At 38.6% G+C, this 21,740-nt stretch overlaps 1 protein-coding gene across 1 annotated transcript in view; it reads right to left on the bottom strand.

Annotated features, from left to right (window-relative positions):
• Positions 1–21,740, bottom strand: part of SNX25 (sorting nexin 25) — an 81,079-nt gene that overhangs the window by 46,770 nt on the left and 12,569 nt on the right. Inside the window, exons 3-5 of the mRNA XM_039699923.1 lie at positions 14,601–14,817; positions 2,362–2,534; positions 1,324–1,510 (exon numbers count right to left, since the gene is read on the bottom strand). Coding sequence (XP_039555857.1) covers positions 1,324–1,510; positions 2,362–2,534; positions 14,601–14,817 — 577 coding nt within the window. The remainder of the gene's footprint in view (positions 1–1,323; positions 1,511–2,361; positions 2,535–14,600; positions 14,818–21,740) is intronic.

Raw genomic sequence — 21,740 nt, 5'->3', positions numbered from 1 at the left:
ACAATAAGTAGCCAAGCAACAGAATCATTTCACCATCACCTAAATGTATTTTCCTATCCCAGAAATGCAAGTGGTTTCAGAATCAAAGAGAAGAACAAGAGAAAGGATGGCGTTATTTGCACAGCCCACACACCCCATCACAAGCCATCTCCTGGCCTGATCAGGCCAAGCCTAAAAGATGTTCAGGGTCACAAGAGATGACACAGAATTCACCAAATGTAATCAATATGCATGTGTATTTCAGATATTTCTGTAGCTGTTTGAGAAGAGAAAAAGATGGCCTGCAGCAGCAACAGAGGGGAGTTGGGAAGAGGAAAAACTGCCAGTTCTGGCTGGTGGTAAGAGCTTAGGACAAACACTCCAGAAATGGTTTCAGGGGTCCTCCAAAGCTTTGCTCTGCCCAACAAAACCAACTCCAGGACATCTAGGGAGGTTCTATAACAGCAGTTATCTCTGTTCCCCACTTCCTAGTCAGTTGTTTCTTATTGTTTCACATAAAGCAGAAATCAAGAGGAGAAACAGCTGTAAAGATAAGGCAAGCATAAACAACTGGTTCTTGGGCAAGCAGGCTTGAGATGTGGGCAATATCTCATATTAAAAAGAGAGATATAAGGAGAAAGAGATGACACAGGGAGTGGAATTAGTATGAAATTAAGCAGGTGCTATTTGCATTAGAAAACAGGCAAACAAACACCAAACAAACTCGTGATATGTGGGAGCTCAATGATGTTTTTTCTGTTTTTAACGAGCTTTGTAGAGTTCATTAACACAGTTAAGAAGGATGCAATTGAGAAACGCCTCCCTGCAATGGTCCAGGAAAACCTCTCATCCAGTGGTATGATGTGCTGAAACTCAAACTTCTTTCCACGCCACAGAATCACAGCAAGCTGTTCTGAATGCTCAGTGTCCCTAAGATCACTATAGCTCACATCACCAGATCACCATAGGCAGTCATAATTCACAAAGATAATGAGGAGAAAACTATCCACACTAATGGAAATTCAACATATTTCATCTAACTCCACAGAGCTCAGTATGCCTTTCATCCATTTCAAGCATTTATCCCTTTCAACAGTACAATCATTTCCAGTATACTACTAAGCAGACTTTTTATGCATTTTCTGCCACTAAGCTAAAATGCTGATTACATTAGAGATCTAACAAATGTTGTAGCTTATCATCCTTGCAATCTCTGCTTCACCAAACAAAAAGAAATCTAAAATTAAATTTAAAAAGAAAAATCACAATTCATTCAAATCTTAGTAATGGGCTGGAAAAGAAGCGTGCTTAGTTTTGAATGAGCTACAGTGAAATGTTAAATACCTCAGTTGTTTCAGGAACTCAACATCGGAGCTGCTGTTAATGAGCTTGATGAACTCCTCATAAGAAGGAGCATATGTGTAGTCTTTCTTCTGATGCTCATTCATCTGTTCTCTGTACTCCAGCTGGCTGAGTAGCATTCGGTTAATGTAATCTGGATCACTCAGCAGTTCCACCACTGGTTTCAGTACTGGGGAGAAAAAATATTTTAAAACAAATCCTTATGTTGAAGAATAACTGCTGTCTTGCAAATGAAAACTTCAGATAAAAGGCAAAAATAAATATCCACATTTATAAACACCAAAAAATCCAAAACCAGTCTTCTGGACTACACAGTACATTTGAAATTGCATATACTTTCTTGATAAAACTGGTTATTTTATTACAGAAATTGATGTACACTGACAAAGCTGAGCTCTATTTGGAAAACTCCAAGTATTTTCATTCTTTATGCTGCGTGTTCTGAAGGCTATGACATTATAGCCAGTATAAATGAAAGTAAACTGAATTGCATAATATACTTGGGACTTCATAATTTCTGAATTTGACAGTGACATAAAAAATGCATACTGTATTGATAAAGTGTAGCTGATAAAAGCAAAATAGAAACCCCTCAATTTAAAAAAAACATACTGCATAAATCAAAGTGTAAAGTAATGAATTAAATATAATATGATTCAGTTATAGGATCCACAGATTTAAGGATGAGTTTATTCATCTGAATGTAATATAAAAGGCCGGAAATTTTCATACAATCACTATAAATAATGCCAAGTAAAGCTGCAAAAGTATTCCTCTATGAAAAAACAGAATGAGAAAGGACAAATTGTGTTTCATCCTGAAATGTGATAAACAGCCTGGCATCAGATCATGAAAGTTAAGTAAGTATATGCTTGGTTTTGTGAATACAGTGTCTTCCTGGCTATCACAGAAATTAAATTTCAGAATGTAAAAGCAGAGCATCAACACTTATACATGATAAACTTTATTGCTACTATTGTACATGTACAAATGGTTAATCATCTCTTATCTTTGATCTACCTTTTGTTGCAAGTATTTCTGCAAGGACTATGCGCAAGCTGACAGACTGGACATCCTTTGAGGGTAGGAGACAATACACCAGAACTTGAGAACATTTTTGCAGAAATCTTACTTCTTCATCAGAGCTCCTCAAGCATGAGTGCAGCAAAAAAGGTTTTGGTGGATCTTCCTGCCTAGAGAGATCAGAGTAAAGAAGAGAGAACTTACACAGAACTTGTATCAGAAGTCACCTATGATCATCAGTCACTAATTGATAAAACACTGCAGCATGAACACTGGGTGGGTGCTGTGCTGAACATGCACAGCAACATGCTGCTGGGTGAGTAAGCCTATGATGCACACTGTGTTCTTTGCAGACTCCTCACAAACAAGTTTTTGGATGACAATCTGAAAGAAACAGGGAGCAAATCTCCCTCACCTTGATTCTGTGCCCAATACTATCTAGTTTATCTCCTGGCAGGTGCCAATGGTTTTCTGGACTTTTCAGAACATATTTGACTGAACTCAGTGCAGGTGACAGCTGTACCTTTTCTTTATACAAAAACAGCTGTAGAACCAAAGACAAGGTATCCTAGCAGCTCTTTTATGGCCACATGCCTGATGTGCTCCAATCCATTTCAACAACAAGGTGACCAAGCCAGTGGTTCCAGAGAGACACAGTGTCACCTGAGAAGCACCACAGTAATTTACAAAGGCAGCCAAGACTGGTTATTAGCAGAAGGCTCTAAGGTGCTACAAAGGCTTGTATCTGTCATGTCTCATACCAGTACCTGCTCCTATCTTCCACAACATCTGCTTTCTTCCCAGAGCTGGAGGCTGCCATCCTGGTTAGGTGTCAGGTTGCTGTCCTACTCAACTGACTGCTACTCACAGAGCTACTCTAAGCCCATTGCCTCTGTTTGTAGAAAAAAGTGACCAAGAACTACACACAGTCAAACCAAATGTTTTCAGTAAGACACCACTATAGGGCCAATATCAACAGGCAGTATTGTATAATAACCAATTTTTGCTAGTCGGTTCAGGAGAATGAAAATACATTGGAATAGTAACAATAACTCTGATTTTGTTCTAGTAATACAATAATTTGTCTTGAGGAGACTAAAATTAGTTTTACAATTAATTTTCAGAAAAACAATTGTAAAGATGACATTTGGGTTTGATTTGACTAACGCCTTTAACTCCATCACAAATCAAATGCTTTGTTTGCAAACACAGATCATGAAAGGTGTTTTGATTGTTATAGGTATGTCAAATTCCAAAACAAGTCCCTTGGAACATCTTGGATATAAATACTTTTTTCTGAGGAGTAGTGGTTTATGAAGAATGTGTAATCTTCATTATCAACCAGTCCAGGTGGTGCAGCTGACTGAGCTCAGAAAGCTGTTTATCTTGTTCTGGTAGGATCTTTTCTCAGTGGCAGCTGAATACACAGCTATTTTCCTCAGTGCATTTCTACTCTTCTTTCATACTCCAGACATATCCTCAAGCCTCCTCTACACCACATCAAACATCCCCTGTCATACACTCCCTTAAAGGCATTCATTATTTATCCAAACCCAGACAAGTCTTAGGCAGATTACTGACAGAAAGTCTGGGTCATTTACCTACAGCGTCTCATTGTGGAAGTAAAGTCTTCCAGACAGGTTGGTGCATCCAAAGTCTGCCACCTGGAAACACAGCCAGAAATGTATGCAAAATGCTGGCAAACAGGATGACTCACAGGGAACATAGAATAATTAAGGCTGAAAAAGCCCTTCTAGATCATCAAGTTCACCACTAAACCATGTCTTTAAGTGTCGTATCTACATGGATTTTTAACACTTCCCAGGACAGTAGTTTTATCACTTCCCTGGACAGTCTGTTTCAATGCTTGACCATCTTTTCAGTGAAGAAATTTCTCCTAATAATGTAAACCTCCCCTGGCACAGCTTGAGGCCATTTCCTCTTATCCTGTTGCTTGTTACCTGAGAAAGGACACAGACCCCCAGTTGGCTACAACCTACCTTCAGGCAGTTCTCTCACTAGAGAGCAATAAGCAGTAAGAGCCTCCTCTGGTGCAGACTAAACACCCCAGCTCCCTCGGCCACTCCTCATAAGGCTGGTCCTCTAGACCCTTCTCCAGCTTTGCTGCCCTCCTCTGGACATGCTCCAGCACTTCCATGCCTTTCTTGCAGTGAAGAACCCAAAACTAAAGCCAGGATTCAAGATACAGCCTCACCAGTGCCAAGTACAAGAATTATCACTAGAAATTATTCCTGTGTATTAACAGCCATGATACAGAGTTAGAACTAAATGCAAATGGTCGCTGCTTGTTAGCCTGTGAACAAACCCCATCTATTTTGGACACCTTATTTCTGGGACATCTTGCATAGCGATTAGATCAAGATATACTTTCATAGCACTTACAAAGCAAAAAACAGAGCCATAATACACAAAAATTTAACTGAACTGAGATTAGCCTTCTTTGTCTTCAATATCTATCTACAAGTCTCCTGAGGAATGCCAGTCTGTTAGGGAATGCAAACACACTGCAGCATTAACTGCACCTATAGTACCACCCATGCAAGAGAACTCTGTCCCCCTACTGCAACAATTTATTCCCAGTCAAGAGCCAACACATACAGCTTTGCTGAGCTGGACATATGCCAGGATTTTTCTGACACACAGGCAGAGGAACACAAATGGAAAATGGAACAGAATAAACAAGCACATAGGCAAATATTTGGTTCTTACCCTTCTAATTTGTCTAATGTGTTCCTGCCTACAGGAATGCAAGGCTGGAGCAGAGCTGCCTACTCTCCAGTTTACAGGCTGCTCAAGAATATCTTCATTTTTTCCTGGAGTTGTCTTCATTATCTAAGAAGATATGACTCTCTAGAACAGGTTTTCCTAGCCAAACTATATCTACATGTGATCTAAAAAGCAAAAGCGGAGATATTTATGAAAATAGACAAAGTCTTCAGGAAATTCAACTCTAAACAGGCCTTCCCTGTCAATGCTGAACAGTACTGTCAACAAATCCTGCAGTATTCATCACTGTTGGGCAAGAGAAATAAAAGGAAGACTGAAAGGAGGAGAGGAAGCTTGGGGGGAAGTTGAACAGCTACAGAATAAATCAATATGACAGAGATAAATCAGACAAGACAAAACATACTGGTTTATATCCTCCTTCACATGTATACAGGAAGCATTACAGTTCTATTAGTCTCAATATTAACATTGATGAGCTTGCAGGGAAATACTGTGTGTCAACTAGAAGCCTGGCCAGTAAACAGCTGCCCTTTTAACCCAGACTTCCCCTTCGCTGATACACATTTAAAAAGAGAGCAGTGGGCAATCACAGAAGTATTAACACCACTGCTCAGCTACCAAACCACGTCTGCTTACTACCTTGGAGCAAGAGCTAAGATGTCTTCATCAGGTATATTCTTAATGCTTGACATAAAACCTAGATTGTCAATTCTGTGAGAATGTGGCACTGTTTATTTTGCAGAGACCAACAGGAAAAGCAGAAAGTGCAATCCACATACATGTACACAAAGGAGAGTGCTGCTACATCTCTCCACTGTCAATAAAGCTATTAAGCACTATTAAATAACACAAATAGTAACACAGACATTATTTCTTTTCCTATCTAATTCTGAACATGTATTACTAGCACTGTGTGGTTGGATTTTCCAAACAAACAGTCCCTTAGTAATCACAGAAAACTGAACTAAAACTGTGTGCAGATATTTTTAGACAGAGCTTTAAAAGCCCAGTCAATTAGCCATAAATTCTGAGCACAACTGTGTGCAGTGAACTAATATAAATGTGGCATTCTAGAAAATAGTTCCAAAACAGGCATGATACAAGCTCTGTAAACCAGGCTCAATTAATCTCCTTTAGACAATATTCGAGTAACAGCAAGTGGCAACTTAATTAATTTGTGTCTTCTTGAACAACTAAGACTAAAGTAATAGTGACAATAGTCATCTGTCAAGATGCAGGTGACTTTTTTAAAACAGCAGACAGAACATATGCTCTATACAGCATTCTTACACATCACACCCATCTTCTGTCCCCCATAAGCATCATTAACCTTGCCCAAAGTCCTTTTCTGTAATTTTATGAAGAGCCTTCTCCGAATTTTTAACACTATCCAATACTTTTATATAGTGCCAGAAAGCAAAGGGATTTCCTTCAGCTGCACCTCAAAGCACTGGAAGATTAAGCAGCAGAGTACAAATATAAATCAATACACAGGACCTGCCAAAGTGAATTCCTTTGTACCAGGTCTGTTCCAAGCTGTACTTTTCTTTGGGAACAAACTGACACCTACTGTAACTATCCTCTGCTCAGAGGTCGCTTTGTGCATTTACTGCCTGTGTATCCCACTGAGTGTCATCGCTGTTAACACTTTACCCGTTACTGCTGCAAGCCTACAGCTCATCCAGCACTTTATAAAGGAAAGCAGAAGACCCAGATTTGCTCCAGTATTCCTGAAGAGAAGCAGTTAAAACATTACAAGCGTTATAGAAGTATCATAATTTCCTTCCCATACTACAAGTAAGCAAAGCAGAGTCAATATCAACAACAATACCTCATTTCTCAGGAACGCAGCACCTATGGCCATAAGATCAGACTATCACCTGGAATTCCAGGTTTCCCAATACAGCAACCTCATGGAAATCTTTTTTTCCCAAGAATATACTCTAGATATCCATGTTTTTGTCAAGGGCCATTTGGTAACTGTTTGTGTCATAAAGACTCAGGAGTACTAAAACCTGGTATTTGTGGTTGTATATATGAACCTGACACAAAGCATCTTTGACAAACACAAGTCAGTTTGCTTTGAAATTAAGGCAGGAAGCAAATTTACACAGACACACACCCTCCCTTTTTAAAAAAACCCCCATGCCACCCAAAAATCCAGCCAACCAACCAACCAAAAAAACCCCACACACCAAACAAAAAAAACCCCCAAACAACAAAACCACGTAAAAAACTAACAATTTCTCTACAGGAAAATACTTAAGGGATAGATGGATAACAAAGTGTTTCCTTGATATTTCTTTATTTAGTCTTTCAAGAGACAGCCTTGCAGAGCTCTATTTAAGTCTCAATCAGTACAATTGTGAGCAGAAGTGCACGTGCAACTCTAAATGTGTCATCAGTATTTTCAACATTCACCATGCATTTTCATTAAACCGACTCTGAGAACTACCAGAACCACAAGCAGGCTGCATCTCTTCACCTGTATCACCCTCAGAGCAGTAAGCTTCTTGACAATGCAGCAAAGTAAAAAGTGCGTGGTCTATATGAGTTTTCTAAGACATAAAAGAAATAAAACTTTAGACCTTTACAAGCCAGTATAACAAATATACTAGAAAAAAGCATCTACTTAAAAAAAAACAAACAAACAAATCAATGAAAAAAAAAATCACATAAACCTCAAAGCACAACAAAAAATAGAAATAGCAGACAAAGCCAAACCCAAAATTTCCACAGCTGCTATTTTATCAAGATAAATCAGCAAGTTTTATAAATCATTTCAACTAATGTTTACGGTGCATAAAACCTGTCATTTATACATGCCACAGTTACCTCTTTCAGGAAGAAGCCATATTAGTAACAGAGCCAAAGAACTTATGAATGGCTTACAAACTGTGGTATGACCACATCAGCACTAGGATGTCTTAATGCTTATTATGGTGTCAAGGTTACACTCAATCATTAACAGGAAACCCAACTTCCCACACTGAAGCATGAAAACAAATGGTGAGCTTTAGACCTGCTGCTAGCTATGGGCTGAATTTAATAACATGCTCAGGCCTTGGGTTTTCATGACTAATTTGCTCTCAGCACTTTCATACACAGCTGTTCCCACTGCAACAAATCTCTACAGCTTCATACTACTCTCCTTGATACAGCTTCCCAGAGGCTGACTGTGGTAACCAGCTCTTAGCATTTCTGGTTTCTGGAAAATGGAATTATAAAACAAAAACAAGACCTGTGGGAGGCGTTTACTTGCTATCCAGACAATTTGAATCTATAGAATTAACCAAGTTAAATCTCAAGTTTTAAAACTCCCCTTGTATCAGTCTGCTCTCGATCAGTTTGTGGTGACATCGCCTTGTTTTTTTTTGTTTTCTTTCTACTATCTTATCACAATACACATTGCAATCACAAAAAAATTGAAGTTTTACACCTATACATGCCAAGGTATTCACCTGGGCAAAGAAAATACTTACTCTGTCTGTAGTAACAGAAAACAAAAGGAACATTATCAAAAATGTATGATACAAACTTTAATCCCCAAACAGTTTACCATACTGATCACTCAAGCAGCAATTTCCCCACAACACTTTCCAAGAGCATTGAGCTCTTAACTATAGGTTCTGAATCAGCACTGGTAGCAGCCTGCAGCTCCCAAGCATTCATTTTGCTAAGTCATAACTTATGCTGCAAGTCTGGGCACAAAAACACATAAAAACACTTCAGCATATACCAACAGATGCTGTGTAGTAGACAACTGGTCAGAAGCAGCCTGTGATACACACATGTTTGTGTTTGCAGAAACCAATTCTTCCTCTGTCTCTAGGGTCAAAGGTGTCCCAGCTGTAGGTTAAAGACAGAGAACACTCAAAACCAAAAGACAGAGGGGAAAAAATTAAAATACTCCTAATAATAAAACTAAAACCAGTGTCATTAGATCTCTTCTTGCTGTGGTTTGCTCAAAAATCACTGCTTGTCAGGGGGTTCAAGACACAAGGATTAACTACCTTCCAATCCCACATGCCTTCTCTGCTGATTTTTTCTGGGGTTATTTTCGTCCCAATGGCTGGTATGGGGCAATATTTTTAATTTGTGCTGAACACAGGTTGATAATACAGAGATGGATTTGTTATTGCTGAGCAGCACTTGGACAGCATCAAGGCCCTTTTCTTCTTCTTGAATCATCCCACTGCTGGGGGTGCACAAGGAGTTGGAAAGAGCCAGGACAGGAGACTCCAGCTGACCAAAGGGATATTCCAGGCCATGTGGCATCATGCTCAGTATGTCAAGCTGGGGGAAGAAGGAGGAAGCGGGGGATGTTTGGAGCAATGGTGTTTGTCTTCCCAAGTCACTATTACATGTGATGGGGCCTTGCTCTCCTGGAGATGGCTCAACACCTGCCAGCCCATGGAAAGCAGTGAATGAATTACTTGTTTTGCTCTGCGTGCAGTTTTTGCTTTACCCATTAAACTGTCTTTATCTCAACCCACAAGTTTTCTCACTTTTAACCTGCAAGTTCCTGCACTTACTTTTCCAGATCTCTCTGAGCATGCTGATGGGGCAGTGCATGAGTGGTTTGTGTAGGGCTATTGCTGGCTGAGGTTAAACCATGATACCTACTTATCTAATGCAGACAAATCTCATTTTGCCTATGCTGCACCCAGCAAAAAATAGGGTTTTATTTATCAAATGTTAATAGTTCTGTAAATATTTAGAGCAGTTATTCTTAGCCCAAAGAAAGGACAAGGGATTTCCCTCTTCTTTTCATGTGGACAGCTTCACAGAAAGACACTTACTTTGTCTGCATCTTGCTTTAGTCCTTTGGGTACTGACTGAGCATTTAATCCAGAAGAATAGCTACTTCTAGCTTTCAACAAACACATCATGCTACCAGGGGGAGACTAAATTCCTGGGATCAGATAATTTCAGCTACTGAACAGCACACTGCCACCACAGACAACCCTGCACCACATGCAAACATGACCATTTCCATCATTATACACCACCTTACTCAGCTCACAGTTCATCCTTGATTACATAAAATGGTATTGCCAGAATTCAGCTTGCTTATATTCTAGTTAAAGTAACCAAGCAAAGACTTTTTAACAAGATATGAAGGAATGAAGGAATAAAAGGTGCTATGAAACACAAATGGCTGAATACTAACCTCTTTACCCTTGCAGGATGCACTTGGCTAATCCTGTTATAAATGCGCTCCTGATCCTGCACATATGGGAAAAGAGCAGTGGCTTCTAAAAATAAATCCAGGTCTGACTTTTTCTCCATATCTCAAATTCATAAACTAGCTAATGCTGGACACAGGAAATTATCACATTCCATTTCTATACACCAAACCGATACTAGAAATTAAATGGTTTCCTATCTAAATCATTCAAAAGGCCACAAATTTTCTCACTGAAAAATGACAGTTTCCTTTGAAATCCCTTTCTCCCAATGCCCTGTCTCCAAATCAGCCAGCATGGAAGTGGCCTCTCATCAAAGAATCATAAAATGGTTTGGGTTGGAAGAGGCTTACAGATCATTTAATTCCAACCCCATGGCATGGGCAGGAACACCTTCCACTAGACCAGGCTGCTCAAAGTCCCATCCAACCTGGCCTTGACCCCTTCTCCCTCCCTTTGAAGGGAGAAAAGGTCTCCCCAGCGCTTTTCTTCATTTCTGGCCTTTGCTGGCTATTTACCTTGAGCCGTTTATAACTAAGTGATTTTTTGAGATGGTTAAGATAAGCCAGTCAGAAAGCAGGAGCAGAAGAAAAGACTGTAGAACCCTTAATTCTGAAGGGCCTCAGCCTATTTTCATCCCCTCAGACATCCTGGTTAATCACAGAATGAAGTTCGTCCGTGAAAGAAGTAAAGTAAAGAAATTTGTGTGTCCAACGTGCACCTAGTCAGAAAACACATGAACTTAACTCTGAAAAAACATGACATCTGTCCTCCTGGGCATGCAAGACTCCCTTCTGCTGTGCTTGTGGATTACCTGTTATATAGGAAAACCAAGACAGAGGGCTCAGGTGGCACCCCCTCCACAGACAGTATTAGAGCTATTTAAAACTTCCTAAGCTGCCACAAAATAGACAAAATGCCCTTTGCCATCATGCTGCAGTATAAACTCAGTGGCAAGAAATGATGGAGCACTCCAAGAGGTATCACAACAGGAAAGATACCTCTCTCTAATTACAGCCTCTGTTCCACTATATTTATCATCCAAAACTAACTGGATTCATTATGAGATACAGAAGGAAATGTGAATGCCAATTTACATTTATTACTGTCTTCAAAACATTAACAGAAAGCAAAGCAGATCAAGAAGATCTGCATTCCCTACCTCAGGAAGACAAATTTTTTGTGTTTGAACTGTGGCAATTCAACTGTGATTCAACCCAGTAGAGAGTTGAACACCACACAGATTTTCACTCACTCCCTTACCCTCCCACAGTGAGATGAGGGAGAGAATAAGAAAAAAAGGTAAAATTCCTGACTTTTGGGTGACCTAATTGCAGCCTTCATGTACCTGGAGGGAGCCAAAAAGAAAGGTGAAGAGAGACCATTTACAAGAGCCTGCAGTGACAGGACAAGGGGCAATGGCCTCAAACTGAGAGGAGGCTTAGATTAGATATTAGGAAGAAATTCTTCCCAGTGAGGGTGGTGAGGCACTGGAGCAGGTATCCCAGACAAGTCATGGATGCCCCATCCTTGGAACTGTTCAAGGCCAGGTTGGATGGGGCATTGAGCAATCTGGTCTAATGAAAGGTGTCCATTCCCACAGCAGAGGTTTGGAACTAGATGACTTTTAAGGTCTCTTCCAACCCAAGCCATTCCACGACTTGAGACAAAGAGAGTTTAATAGAATAGAAAAGACAGGAAAATTAATAATAATAATAATGATTATTATAATAATAGAATTAGAATATATAAAACAAGTGATGTACAATGCAAATGCTCAACACCTGCTGGCTGATGCCCAGCCAGTTCCTGAGCAGCATCTCCCAGACAGCTTTTCACCTAATTTATATGCTGAACATGACACTGTATGGTATGGAATATCCCTTTGGCCAGCTGGGGTCTGCTGTCCTGGCTATGTCACTGCCCAGTTTCTTGTGTTGCCCCCCCTCTTCTCATACTGCCCCATACTGGCAGGGCAGTATGAGAAGCTAAAATCCTTGGCATAGCATAGCATAACACTGCTTAGGAACAACCAGAACACCAGTGTTATCAACATTATTCTCAATCTAAATCCATAATACAGCACCATATCAGCTACTAGGAAGAAAATTAACTCTATCCCAGTTGAAAACCAGGACAACAACACAGAAAATAATTAAAGGCTTCCAAGCTAGAAGTAACATACTTTTTAGTTCTCAGTCTACAGCTTAAAATGTCAGCAGGTTCTAGTATAGTAAACTCCACAACTGCAGGCAATTTGTACAAAACTCAAATTCCTGTTAAAACTACAAATTCTCTTAAATAGAAAACATTATCAGAATATTTGCTGTGCTTTCAGGTTTATTATATGCATGCTCACATCACCCAGTAGCACAAATTCCACCTGTAGTGTATGAGCACAATGTCACCTTTCTGCTGACTTTGCCTGTACATAGCATTTAAGCTGTCTCTCCATCTGCTAAGAAATGGTGAGCCCTGTCCAATTTCCATACAGCCCCTGGACTTTTTGAACAAGTTTGGATGAGCAACATGGGCATATTCTAGAGCTTTACATGCATCATGCAGCATCATGTTGCTGATGTGTCAAGCACATTAAATCCAGACCTTCCTCCTTGTGAATTCACAGCCTTGCAGTCTGCAAAAAACAGCCACTGACTCCAGCTCCAGCCTCTATAAATTGTTCAGTTAGAGCTGTTGGGTTGGTTTGCTTGGTTTTTTCCTAACCTGCTATTACACTAAAACTTGATAGGACTTTTTTCATTCCCATATTAATGCAGCCTGTCTTATCCAGAGTTAAGGTGCATTTATTACTACCAAGGGAAAAAAGTTAACAAGAAAAGAACGAAAATATTTTATTTTAGTTCTGCATAGTGGAAATAACAATCCAACAAAGACCAGAGGAAGTGGTCATAATTCTCAGCAGATAAGAAACCTCACCAACAATCAGCATGAATAATACTTAATACTTCTGCAATTCTAGGTCCTACATTCCCAGTTTCAAACAGAAAAACATTCAGATTTTTAAAAAAGCAAACACCCCCCCCCACCAAAAACCAACAAAAAAATTCAATTTCCTCATTCTTTAACTGTTCAAATCAAGCCCCCCCCCCAAAAAAAAACCAACAAAAAAATTCAACTTCCTCATTCTTTAACTGTTCAAATCAATTTCTTCCCAAAAGCAAGCACTCTATTCTGATTGAGGACAAGTGCAAGCATGATACTTAAAAATCAAGGAGCACACTTAGCAGTTTTATCTAAGATATTTCTACCTCATTGCAGAGCTAAAAGAAAGTAGTACCTAGAACCCACTGCAAGATCTACTGAAAAGTACATACACATTAATTTCTTATTTTCTTGAACATAACCACCCTTTAGTGTCTTTTCTTTTTCTAAGCATTAGCTTACATAAAAATTAGCTAGGATTTACCACAAATGTCTTCTAATACAGAAGAGAAAGAAGTGTCAGTGGTAACAGATTGATCACTGACAGAACACAATTGTTCTTTTTTGTCTGATGGGGTGTCAAAATACATGGATCTAACTGTAGGTAAAACAACTTCACAGAACAAAATGTACAGTCTAAATCTGAATGACCAAAGCATATTCCAATTAGAATAACCAAAATGCAGGTAAGTGCAGATACAAGTCCAAATTCCATGCACAATTAGACAGTGCATTCAGATGTAGGATCCGCATAGGCTAAGATTTCTTATTTGCAATTACAATTTGGGTGGAACTCTAGTGTTAAGGGCTTTTTCAAGTGAACAAAGAGATCCTTGCCAAAGAGGAAATTTATGAAATTAGCAAGATAAGCAGAGAAAGAAAATACAGCCAACAATTTTTTTACTAGAAAAATCTTGTTACTACAGGACAAGCCACCTACAGAAATCACAAGGCTTGGCCTCCCAGGGCTAGAAGAAATGGAAAACTGAATGGAATCGCTCCTGGTGCTATTCTGGGAAAGGTGCAAATAACTATCTTGTCTGTTGACCGCACTGACAGTAGCCCTTCTTTCCACTGCATATTCACAGTACTTTGCAGGAACTGCTCACACAGCCCACCTCCTACTGTGATCAAAAGATTCATGGATTAAACTGAAAAGAGTAGTGAATCCAAACTTATACAAAGGAGTCCAAGTGTTTCTTTACAGACATCCTGAAGCCTGCTTGATCTCTAAAACTGGAAATAAGCTTCAACTATTTTATTAGTTTTATACACAGTCTTCATCACCTTGATTTAGTACATCTGTAACTGAACAGAGAAACAGAAAATTCCAATGAACTGCAGTTTTGTTTTTACCTGGCATTGGCTCCTTTAAGGTCACAGAAGTGCGAGAGTAAAGCTTTCACTACATCATTGCAGACAACTTTAACTACATCAATGTGACTCAGCCTCTGTCGCAGCTGCTTGGCAATCTCCCAAAAGTCTTCAGAGAGCAGCTGGTACAGCTGCCCCTCATCTCTGCTGAGTTGCCCATACCAGGACAGGATGTAATCTCTATAGCTGTAGTCAAACACTGAAAGGAGAAACAAAACAATAAATAGCAAAAACTGCAAAAGGACAAGGCACACCAATATAGGAAAAATGTAATCCTGGACCCTTCTGGAAAACTACATGGGTAATAGGCTTCACATCAACTTCTTACCAAAGAAAGTCAGGCTGGCAAGGTTACAGCAATCTGCACCTAACAGGTTACTGCAGGTCACTTTGCAAAGCAAAGCCTTAAAGTGGATTTGCTCAGACAATCAGGTTACCAGCTACACACAAACCTCAGACTAATACCTGTCCTCTCAGCTGTGGCTTTGGTTACATGAACTATCATATAACCTGGCTGTGTCTAAAATGTCGGAGACTGAAGGCAGCATTTTTTGTATAGGAACTGAATAGTCTTTATTCCAAAGTCATTCCAAAATCACGGCTAAAAAGGGGAGGTGGTAATATTTTTTGATTTCCAAAGACATATACAACACAGAACTCCACCACAGAAAGTACATTATAGGATCAGAAGAGCTAAGAGAGTACAAGTGGATTAGTGAGACCACATGAACTTCAAAAATGACAAAGCATTCCAAACCATACCAACAGGCAATAACCAATATTACTGTAACTGAAAATCCCATGGCAACACTGTCTTCTACCATTCTGACTTTGCCTTTTGGCATTTGTGTGTCACCAGTTTTACTGATGTTTCACTCCAGCAAATGTCCCTGGAAGTCTAACAGAGCAGGAGGTGTTCAGGGAGAACACATGAACTATTTAGCAGTTGCAATGAGATGGGGAAAAGCTGGGGTTGTAAGAGTCAATTTGCATCGACCAGATGCAAAAAGGAGGGAATAAAATCATGTGCCTGGTAATTTGAGCAACTTCTTTACTAAACAAGCTGGTTTCAAACTTTCATATCAAAAGTCCATCTCATTTGTCAGCATAAGCCCACAGTGCAAAGTAATCATAAGACTCCATAATTTCTTATCTTGCCCTTTGATAGAAGCTGTTTTTTTTGGTAAATTATGTAAATTATAAAAATCTCCCTGGCACTGGCAACAGTAAACTAATAGCATATTAATAGGACACCAGCTTAAATATTTTCACCTGCCTTTTCAGGCAAAACTAGCAAACCTCAACCAACATAACCTTGATGAAAACATTTCCAGAGAAACTGCTAAAACTGATTAAAGTTTCTAGTCAAATGCTTCACAAGCTGGTTTCCTCAAATTTATAAAGAAACTGAATCACTTCAATGAGTATGCTGAAATATATAGTTAAAAGCCTTTTGCTAAGTCATTTCAAGACTTTTTAATTAATAATTCAGAAAAAATTCCACAATTTTGTAAACAAATATATAACAGGTTTGATTTTTTTTCCTAATCCAGGAGAGAAAAAATTATGCAGAGCCATATAGCAGGAGAGGAACTTCCAAAATACTTTTCTAAAAGTATTTTGAAATATACTGAATTTACAAAATATACTGACTATGTATGTGGTAAGAGTTTTCAGTGAAATATTTAATCTCTAAATGAAATATTTCACTGAAAGCTCTTACCCACAAATACTACAGAATGGTAAAAACAGTTATAAACATAGTGGTCTTCTGATAAGGAAGCAGAGGAATAATCTGTCAAGACACCACAGAACAGAGGAAATAGCATTTTAAAATCTGAAGTTTTATTACTTATCTCAAGTCTTCCAACAAAATACACTAAGAATCTATTTTTCCACAGCTGTCCCCATGTCCTTCTGCAGCCACCTTTTTTGTTATAGCTTAGTTACTCTTCTGTTGCAAGGTCTGAAATGCTGTGGAAAGCTGACCACAGCACAGATTCTTCCTTTTCATCTAATCCATAAGAGAACAATAATTTCTCAGTGCTCTTGCAGCACACTGCATTGTGGTATTTTTTAATCTGCATCACTGGCAGGTAGTGACTTCCCAGATTTTCTTGCAGACACCCTCTCTATTCCTTTGCAAAGGTGCAAAGTAGCTGTTTCTTCAGCCTCTTTTGCCCAAGAGGACAAGCCATGGTATGGAGCAGTGGCTCCTACAGAAGTCTATTCAACAAAACTCTGCAAAGCAAGAGCACAAGAGCAGAACTTGAATCCCAATCCCTTACGGACATATTGTCTTTCAGAGAAAATCTATTCCTAATGACTGTTAATTTATTACTTTTTAAATAAACTATAACCTAATAATTTATATCATATAATTATCTTACATAATTATTCTAATTTAATAAAATATAACCTATTAATTTTTAACCAACTCTGCTCCAAAATGAGCTCTGTTTCCAGTACACTACATAATACATTCTTTTTGATTCCTTTTAGCCACTCATGAATTCTGTCACATGCAATACAAAAGAGCCACAAAATCCATTGGCAATATCAAGCTAGAGACAAAAGATCATGAATCATCATCAAAAATCAACCATGCAATTATGAAATATTTCATTTGTGTTTAACTCTGCCAGTTACATACTTTAAAGACCTTTAAAGGATTACATTGCTTTAAACCCTATTTTCCTGCACCTGTGTTTTACAACTCTTACTTGACATGTCTTCTGTAGTTTCCTTGTCACTCCTGAACTTCGTTGCCCTTCCTGCATCACAAGAGTGCTGTTCTCTATAAAATTCAGGGTTCTTTAGAGCTCAGCATGTATGTCCAAGTGAGCAGTGAGACAGCTTTTAAAAAAATAAAATTTTTAAAGGACACCAGCCACAGACACCCAGAGCAGCCAGTTTAAGACTGGGTAAGACACTGCCTTGTGTCATCCAGGCCATGGGGTGCAGCTGCTACTTTAGTTTCATGCCCGTTGATGCAGCTGGTGCCTTCTCAGCACTCTAAGGAAATAGAGAAAACAAATGTAACAATTTTATAGAGAGCAGCTTGCTCCCTTAAGAGAAGAAATCTGCTCATGCATCTATTCTCATTATTTTTATACTACATGTTCTCTAAAACATTGAAAACAACAGTGAGAAGACAAGGAAGAAATAAAAAAACACATTCAGGACAGAACATAAAACAAATTTATTCTGATCAAATCAAATGCAGTGACCACAACAGTCTGGTGCAAAACTGTAGAAACTTCTACTGGGTTTCCTACATTAGTTCAGAAGATCCAAGTCCCAAGTTATTACAATGTGATTAAATGCCATTCTCATGTGAGATTGAAGTTGAGCCTGTTCAACTACTCTTTTTAAACACTGTAAACTAGAAGAGTGTTGGGAGCAGAGAGCCAGAAGCTTGTGTGGAGGTTTAGTGAGGACACCCCTCTAGACCCTTCCCTCATTTCTACACGTCCTACAATAACTGCTGTCCCTTTTTCTACATTCATTCATTCATTGAGAGCTTCAGTGGCACCACCAGGGTCTACAAGTCAGACTGGTTTCAAAGCTGCAATTTGCAGAGTTTCACACTAGACAGTTTTTATATTGCTAAGATTCATTATACAACTTTATTAAAAATAACAAAAATCTGAATAACAAGGATTAAATGCCACCTCTTTTTCTCAAAGCAATATTAAAAGAGAACATAAATATTCTATGCAAATGCAGACAGACTTCCCAGTTTCAACAAGAAGTAACTGTCCTTTCCTGAAAATCCTGGAGAAGCCACAACCACTACATTAATTTATAGTTAAATCCAAAACTCTCCTGTGACTGTATGAACAAATGAAAAAAAGATATAGCTACAACACTGCCTTGAGTTGTCCTAGAGCAACAAGTATTACAATCCATAAAAGACAAATACAAGGGTAATGTGAATTGTGTTAGGATCCTGCAGGAAGAAACCTCCTTCAAAAACCCAAGCATCACTACCAGAATTCTGTGCTATTACAACACTAGATCTAACATGCATGATGAGGTTATAATAAGCTATTCTTTTAGAAAAATACTTTCAATAAAAAACTAATAGAAAAAAATGACAGATATATCACAGCCAAGTACCAAAGTACTGCTATAGAGAAGTAAATGCTAAATGCTTATTTACTCCTTACAGCCATTACCTTTTCTCCCAGCCAAAAGCCAATTCAGACCCAAAAAAACCCAAGCAACAAAAAAACAATGACAACAAAAACCTGAAAGAAAATTTAAAACACCTACATTAAGGTGGATTCACAATTACTAATAAAATTACTAATAAATACTTTGAATATTCAGTTTTATAATTTCCAAGACATTAACATTTAAATTGAAAGAGGTGAAAGCCATTTTTCACTTATTGTATTTTAAGTTTCATTATGTTTTAGCTATACAAGAGGATGAGGTTTATGCTTATTAGCTTTACAGAAGTTTCTCATGGACACTAGATCTTTACTTAGACCATGGTGTAAAAGGCTGACAAAATGATGTCTAAATGCCAACATTTCAGTGACTATGAACTAGCAATAGTGGTTTGAAGATATCAGTGTTCTTCTAAAGTTTGTGTTTGGAAAACCACTAGCATTTGTTGGTTTACTTCCATATTCAAATTCTATGAAACCAACAGGTTCAGTAGGCTAGATGCTGTCATTGTGCATGGATGAATCAGCCCTGTGCAAACGGAATCCCTGACAGGGTCCCAATTGCTCAATCTTTGGTCCATTTTTATTAAAATTTTCCTGGCATTTGTGTCTTTACTGGTTTTTTACGCAGAAAAAATCTTGGAAATATATAAAGAAAAGAAAAAAAAAGTGTTAAAAATATCTAGGAAATGTAGTAAAATAAAATCAGACAAGTTTATGTCCAAATAATTTTCCACATGTACCCTTTGCCAAGAGTTCTTAGTTTCAAGTGTTTGAATCCCAATAGCACAGAGAACATAAATTCAAGTTGGTTTGCGGATATTGTGTACCAAAAAAACTTGTCTTAAAGGCTGTTTTTTGAAAAAATAAAAATTAAAAAAAAATTTAAATAAACTTTTTAAACCCACTGGCTTTTCAAACAGAGAGCAACAGGAGTTCTCTTCTAAAAAAACCCAATTTCAACAGAGAAAAAATAAATTTAAAAACCACAACAGCTTTTCAAATAGAGAGCAGCACCAATTATTTTTCTAAATATCAATATGCACATATTAAGTTGGGAAATGAAACATAGTTTCTCCCAATCTTTCTGTAAAGGGAAGTACAACCTTACATCCCCAATAGAGGTAGATCCTAAAAGATCAACACAGATAGGCAAGATCTAATCCAGAGAAAGAATCTCATTAAATACCCAAAGTATTTCCAAAAAGGTCACCTCAAGGCAGGGTTGAAGGAAGACAACCCACTCCAAAAGAAGAGATGGCTCTCCAGCAGGAAATATTTTAAGATCTAAGAAACAGGTGAATTTTCACAGCAGAAAAATTCCACCAGTAGAGCTCTGCCAGGATTCGAGCTATGGCCTGTACTGTTTTACTTACTCAGAAATGACCCGGTGAAGCAGCTAAGTGATATGAAGACCATTCTTCTTGGCACTACTAAAACTGCAGAGACAACGACTGACTGTGAAAAACAACAAAAAGACCGCAGGACTTGGAGCAATAAAAGCAGAAAATTAAATTCGGTTCCTGGGAGGCCAGCTACCCCCAGCAGATCAATCTCCTGGCAGCTGCAGCCTCCACCCAAGCAGTACACACTGTGCACAGCAGCACAAGAGGGACTGGGCACAGCCTCTCTCAGGAGACATCTTCCCACACTACTGCGTGGATGCAATCCAGACAAGCAACAGTGAGCACTAAAGGGTATTTGTAGAAGTGGCTTATCTTCTCTTTTTGTAAGGTAAACAAAGGTAAAACAAAAATCAAATCAATCTCTCAAGAGAAAGCATGAAAAGTACTGAAAAAAACATATTTCAATCTTAGTTACTCAAGTGCCACCAGCTGAAAAGGAGACTTGGGGTTGACAAATAAAGGCCTTTTTTTCTGCCACACTCAACAAGGAAAATCTCTTTGTAACCTTACACTTGTTCTGATTTTGAACACTTAGATTTCATAAACCGCAGCACACTGTGGCAGGGCCAATTCACAGCTTTCCCCCACCCTGTATCTACAGCTAAGGCAAGTATCCCAAAATTAATAATAAAGCAGCACTCTAAAGCATCAACCTGTTACACTGCTCTGCTCTTAATGGAAAATAACAAAGACAGGGCAGAACTGTAAACCAGCATACAGAGTTCATTCTTGGTGGTGTTAAGTGAGGCACACCACAAAAGGATGATTCCCAATAATTTTATTATGGCAAGACAAGAAGCTGTACAAGACACAGGCAACTATTATCATCCAGTGATCATCACAGGAAAACCCCACATCCCAAAACCTCAAGAGGCACTAAGAGTCCAAACTGGTCCCCAAGACTGAAACCTCATTACAACTGAATGTGTCCGAGCTAAATGAATAAGGCTTTCTAAAGCATTTTGTTGAGTAGTACATTACACCTAGACAGCAAAAAGTTGTCCAAAATTCCTGGGATTTATAAAAGCTTTAATCCTAATCAGTGCAAGACTGGAAACAGAAGTACAGATGACATGTTTTATATTACTAGTAATAAAGTTTTATTTAACAACAAACTTGGGGGAAAAAAAAAACACAACAAAAAAACCACCATTCACATCAAGACAACTACAAATTTCAGAACTGTCACTAGCAAGAAGTCCTGTCTATTTTCACAGAGACTGATCATTTTGTGGTAACAAAAACTAAACTATTGCTTTTGGGATTGCATTCAGTATTTCCAACTGAAGATGACTCAGTCACCTTTCAAAGCAAAAACACTTTGTATGGTAGAGCAAAAACTACAGTCTCATCTTTGTCAAACTGCAAAACAGAGAAGTTGGCTTCATCACTTAGGCCTGGAAGAAATAAAACAAAATCTGACAAGTTTGTTCTCCAAAATTCAGCATGAGAATGGAGGGTAAAAGCTACTCTGAAAAAACAAAATAGCAGAAAGGCATGAGCTGTCACAGCACAAGGTACTTAACTGTGAAAAATGA

This window comes from Passer montanus, unplaced genomic scaffold, assembly GCF_014805655.1.
Source record: "Passer montanus isolate IOZ18808 unplaced genomic scaffold, ASM1480565v1 scaffold14, whole genome shotgun sequence".
NCBI classification, from domain to species: domain Eukaryota; kingdom Metazoa; phylum Chordata; class Aves; order Passeriformes; family Passeridae; genus Passer; species Passer montanus.
This window is presented reverse-complemented; position numbering and strand designations above follow the sequence as displayed.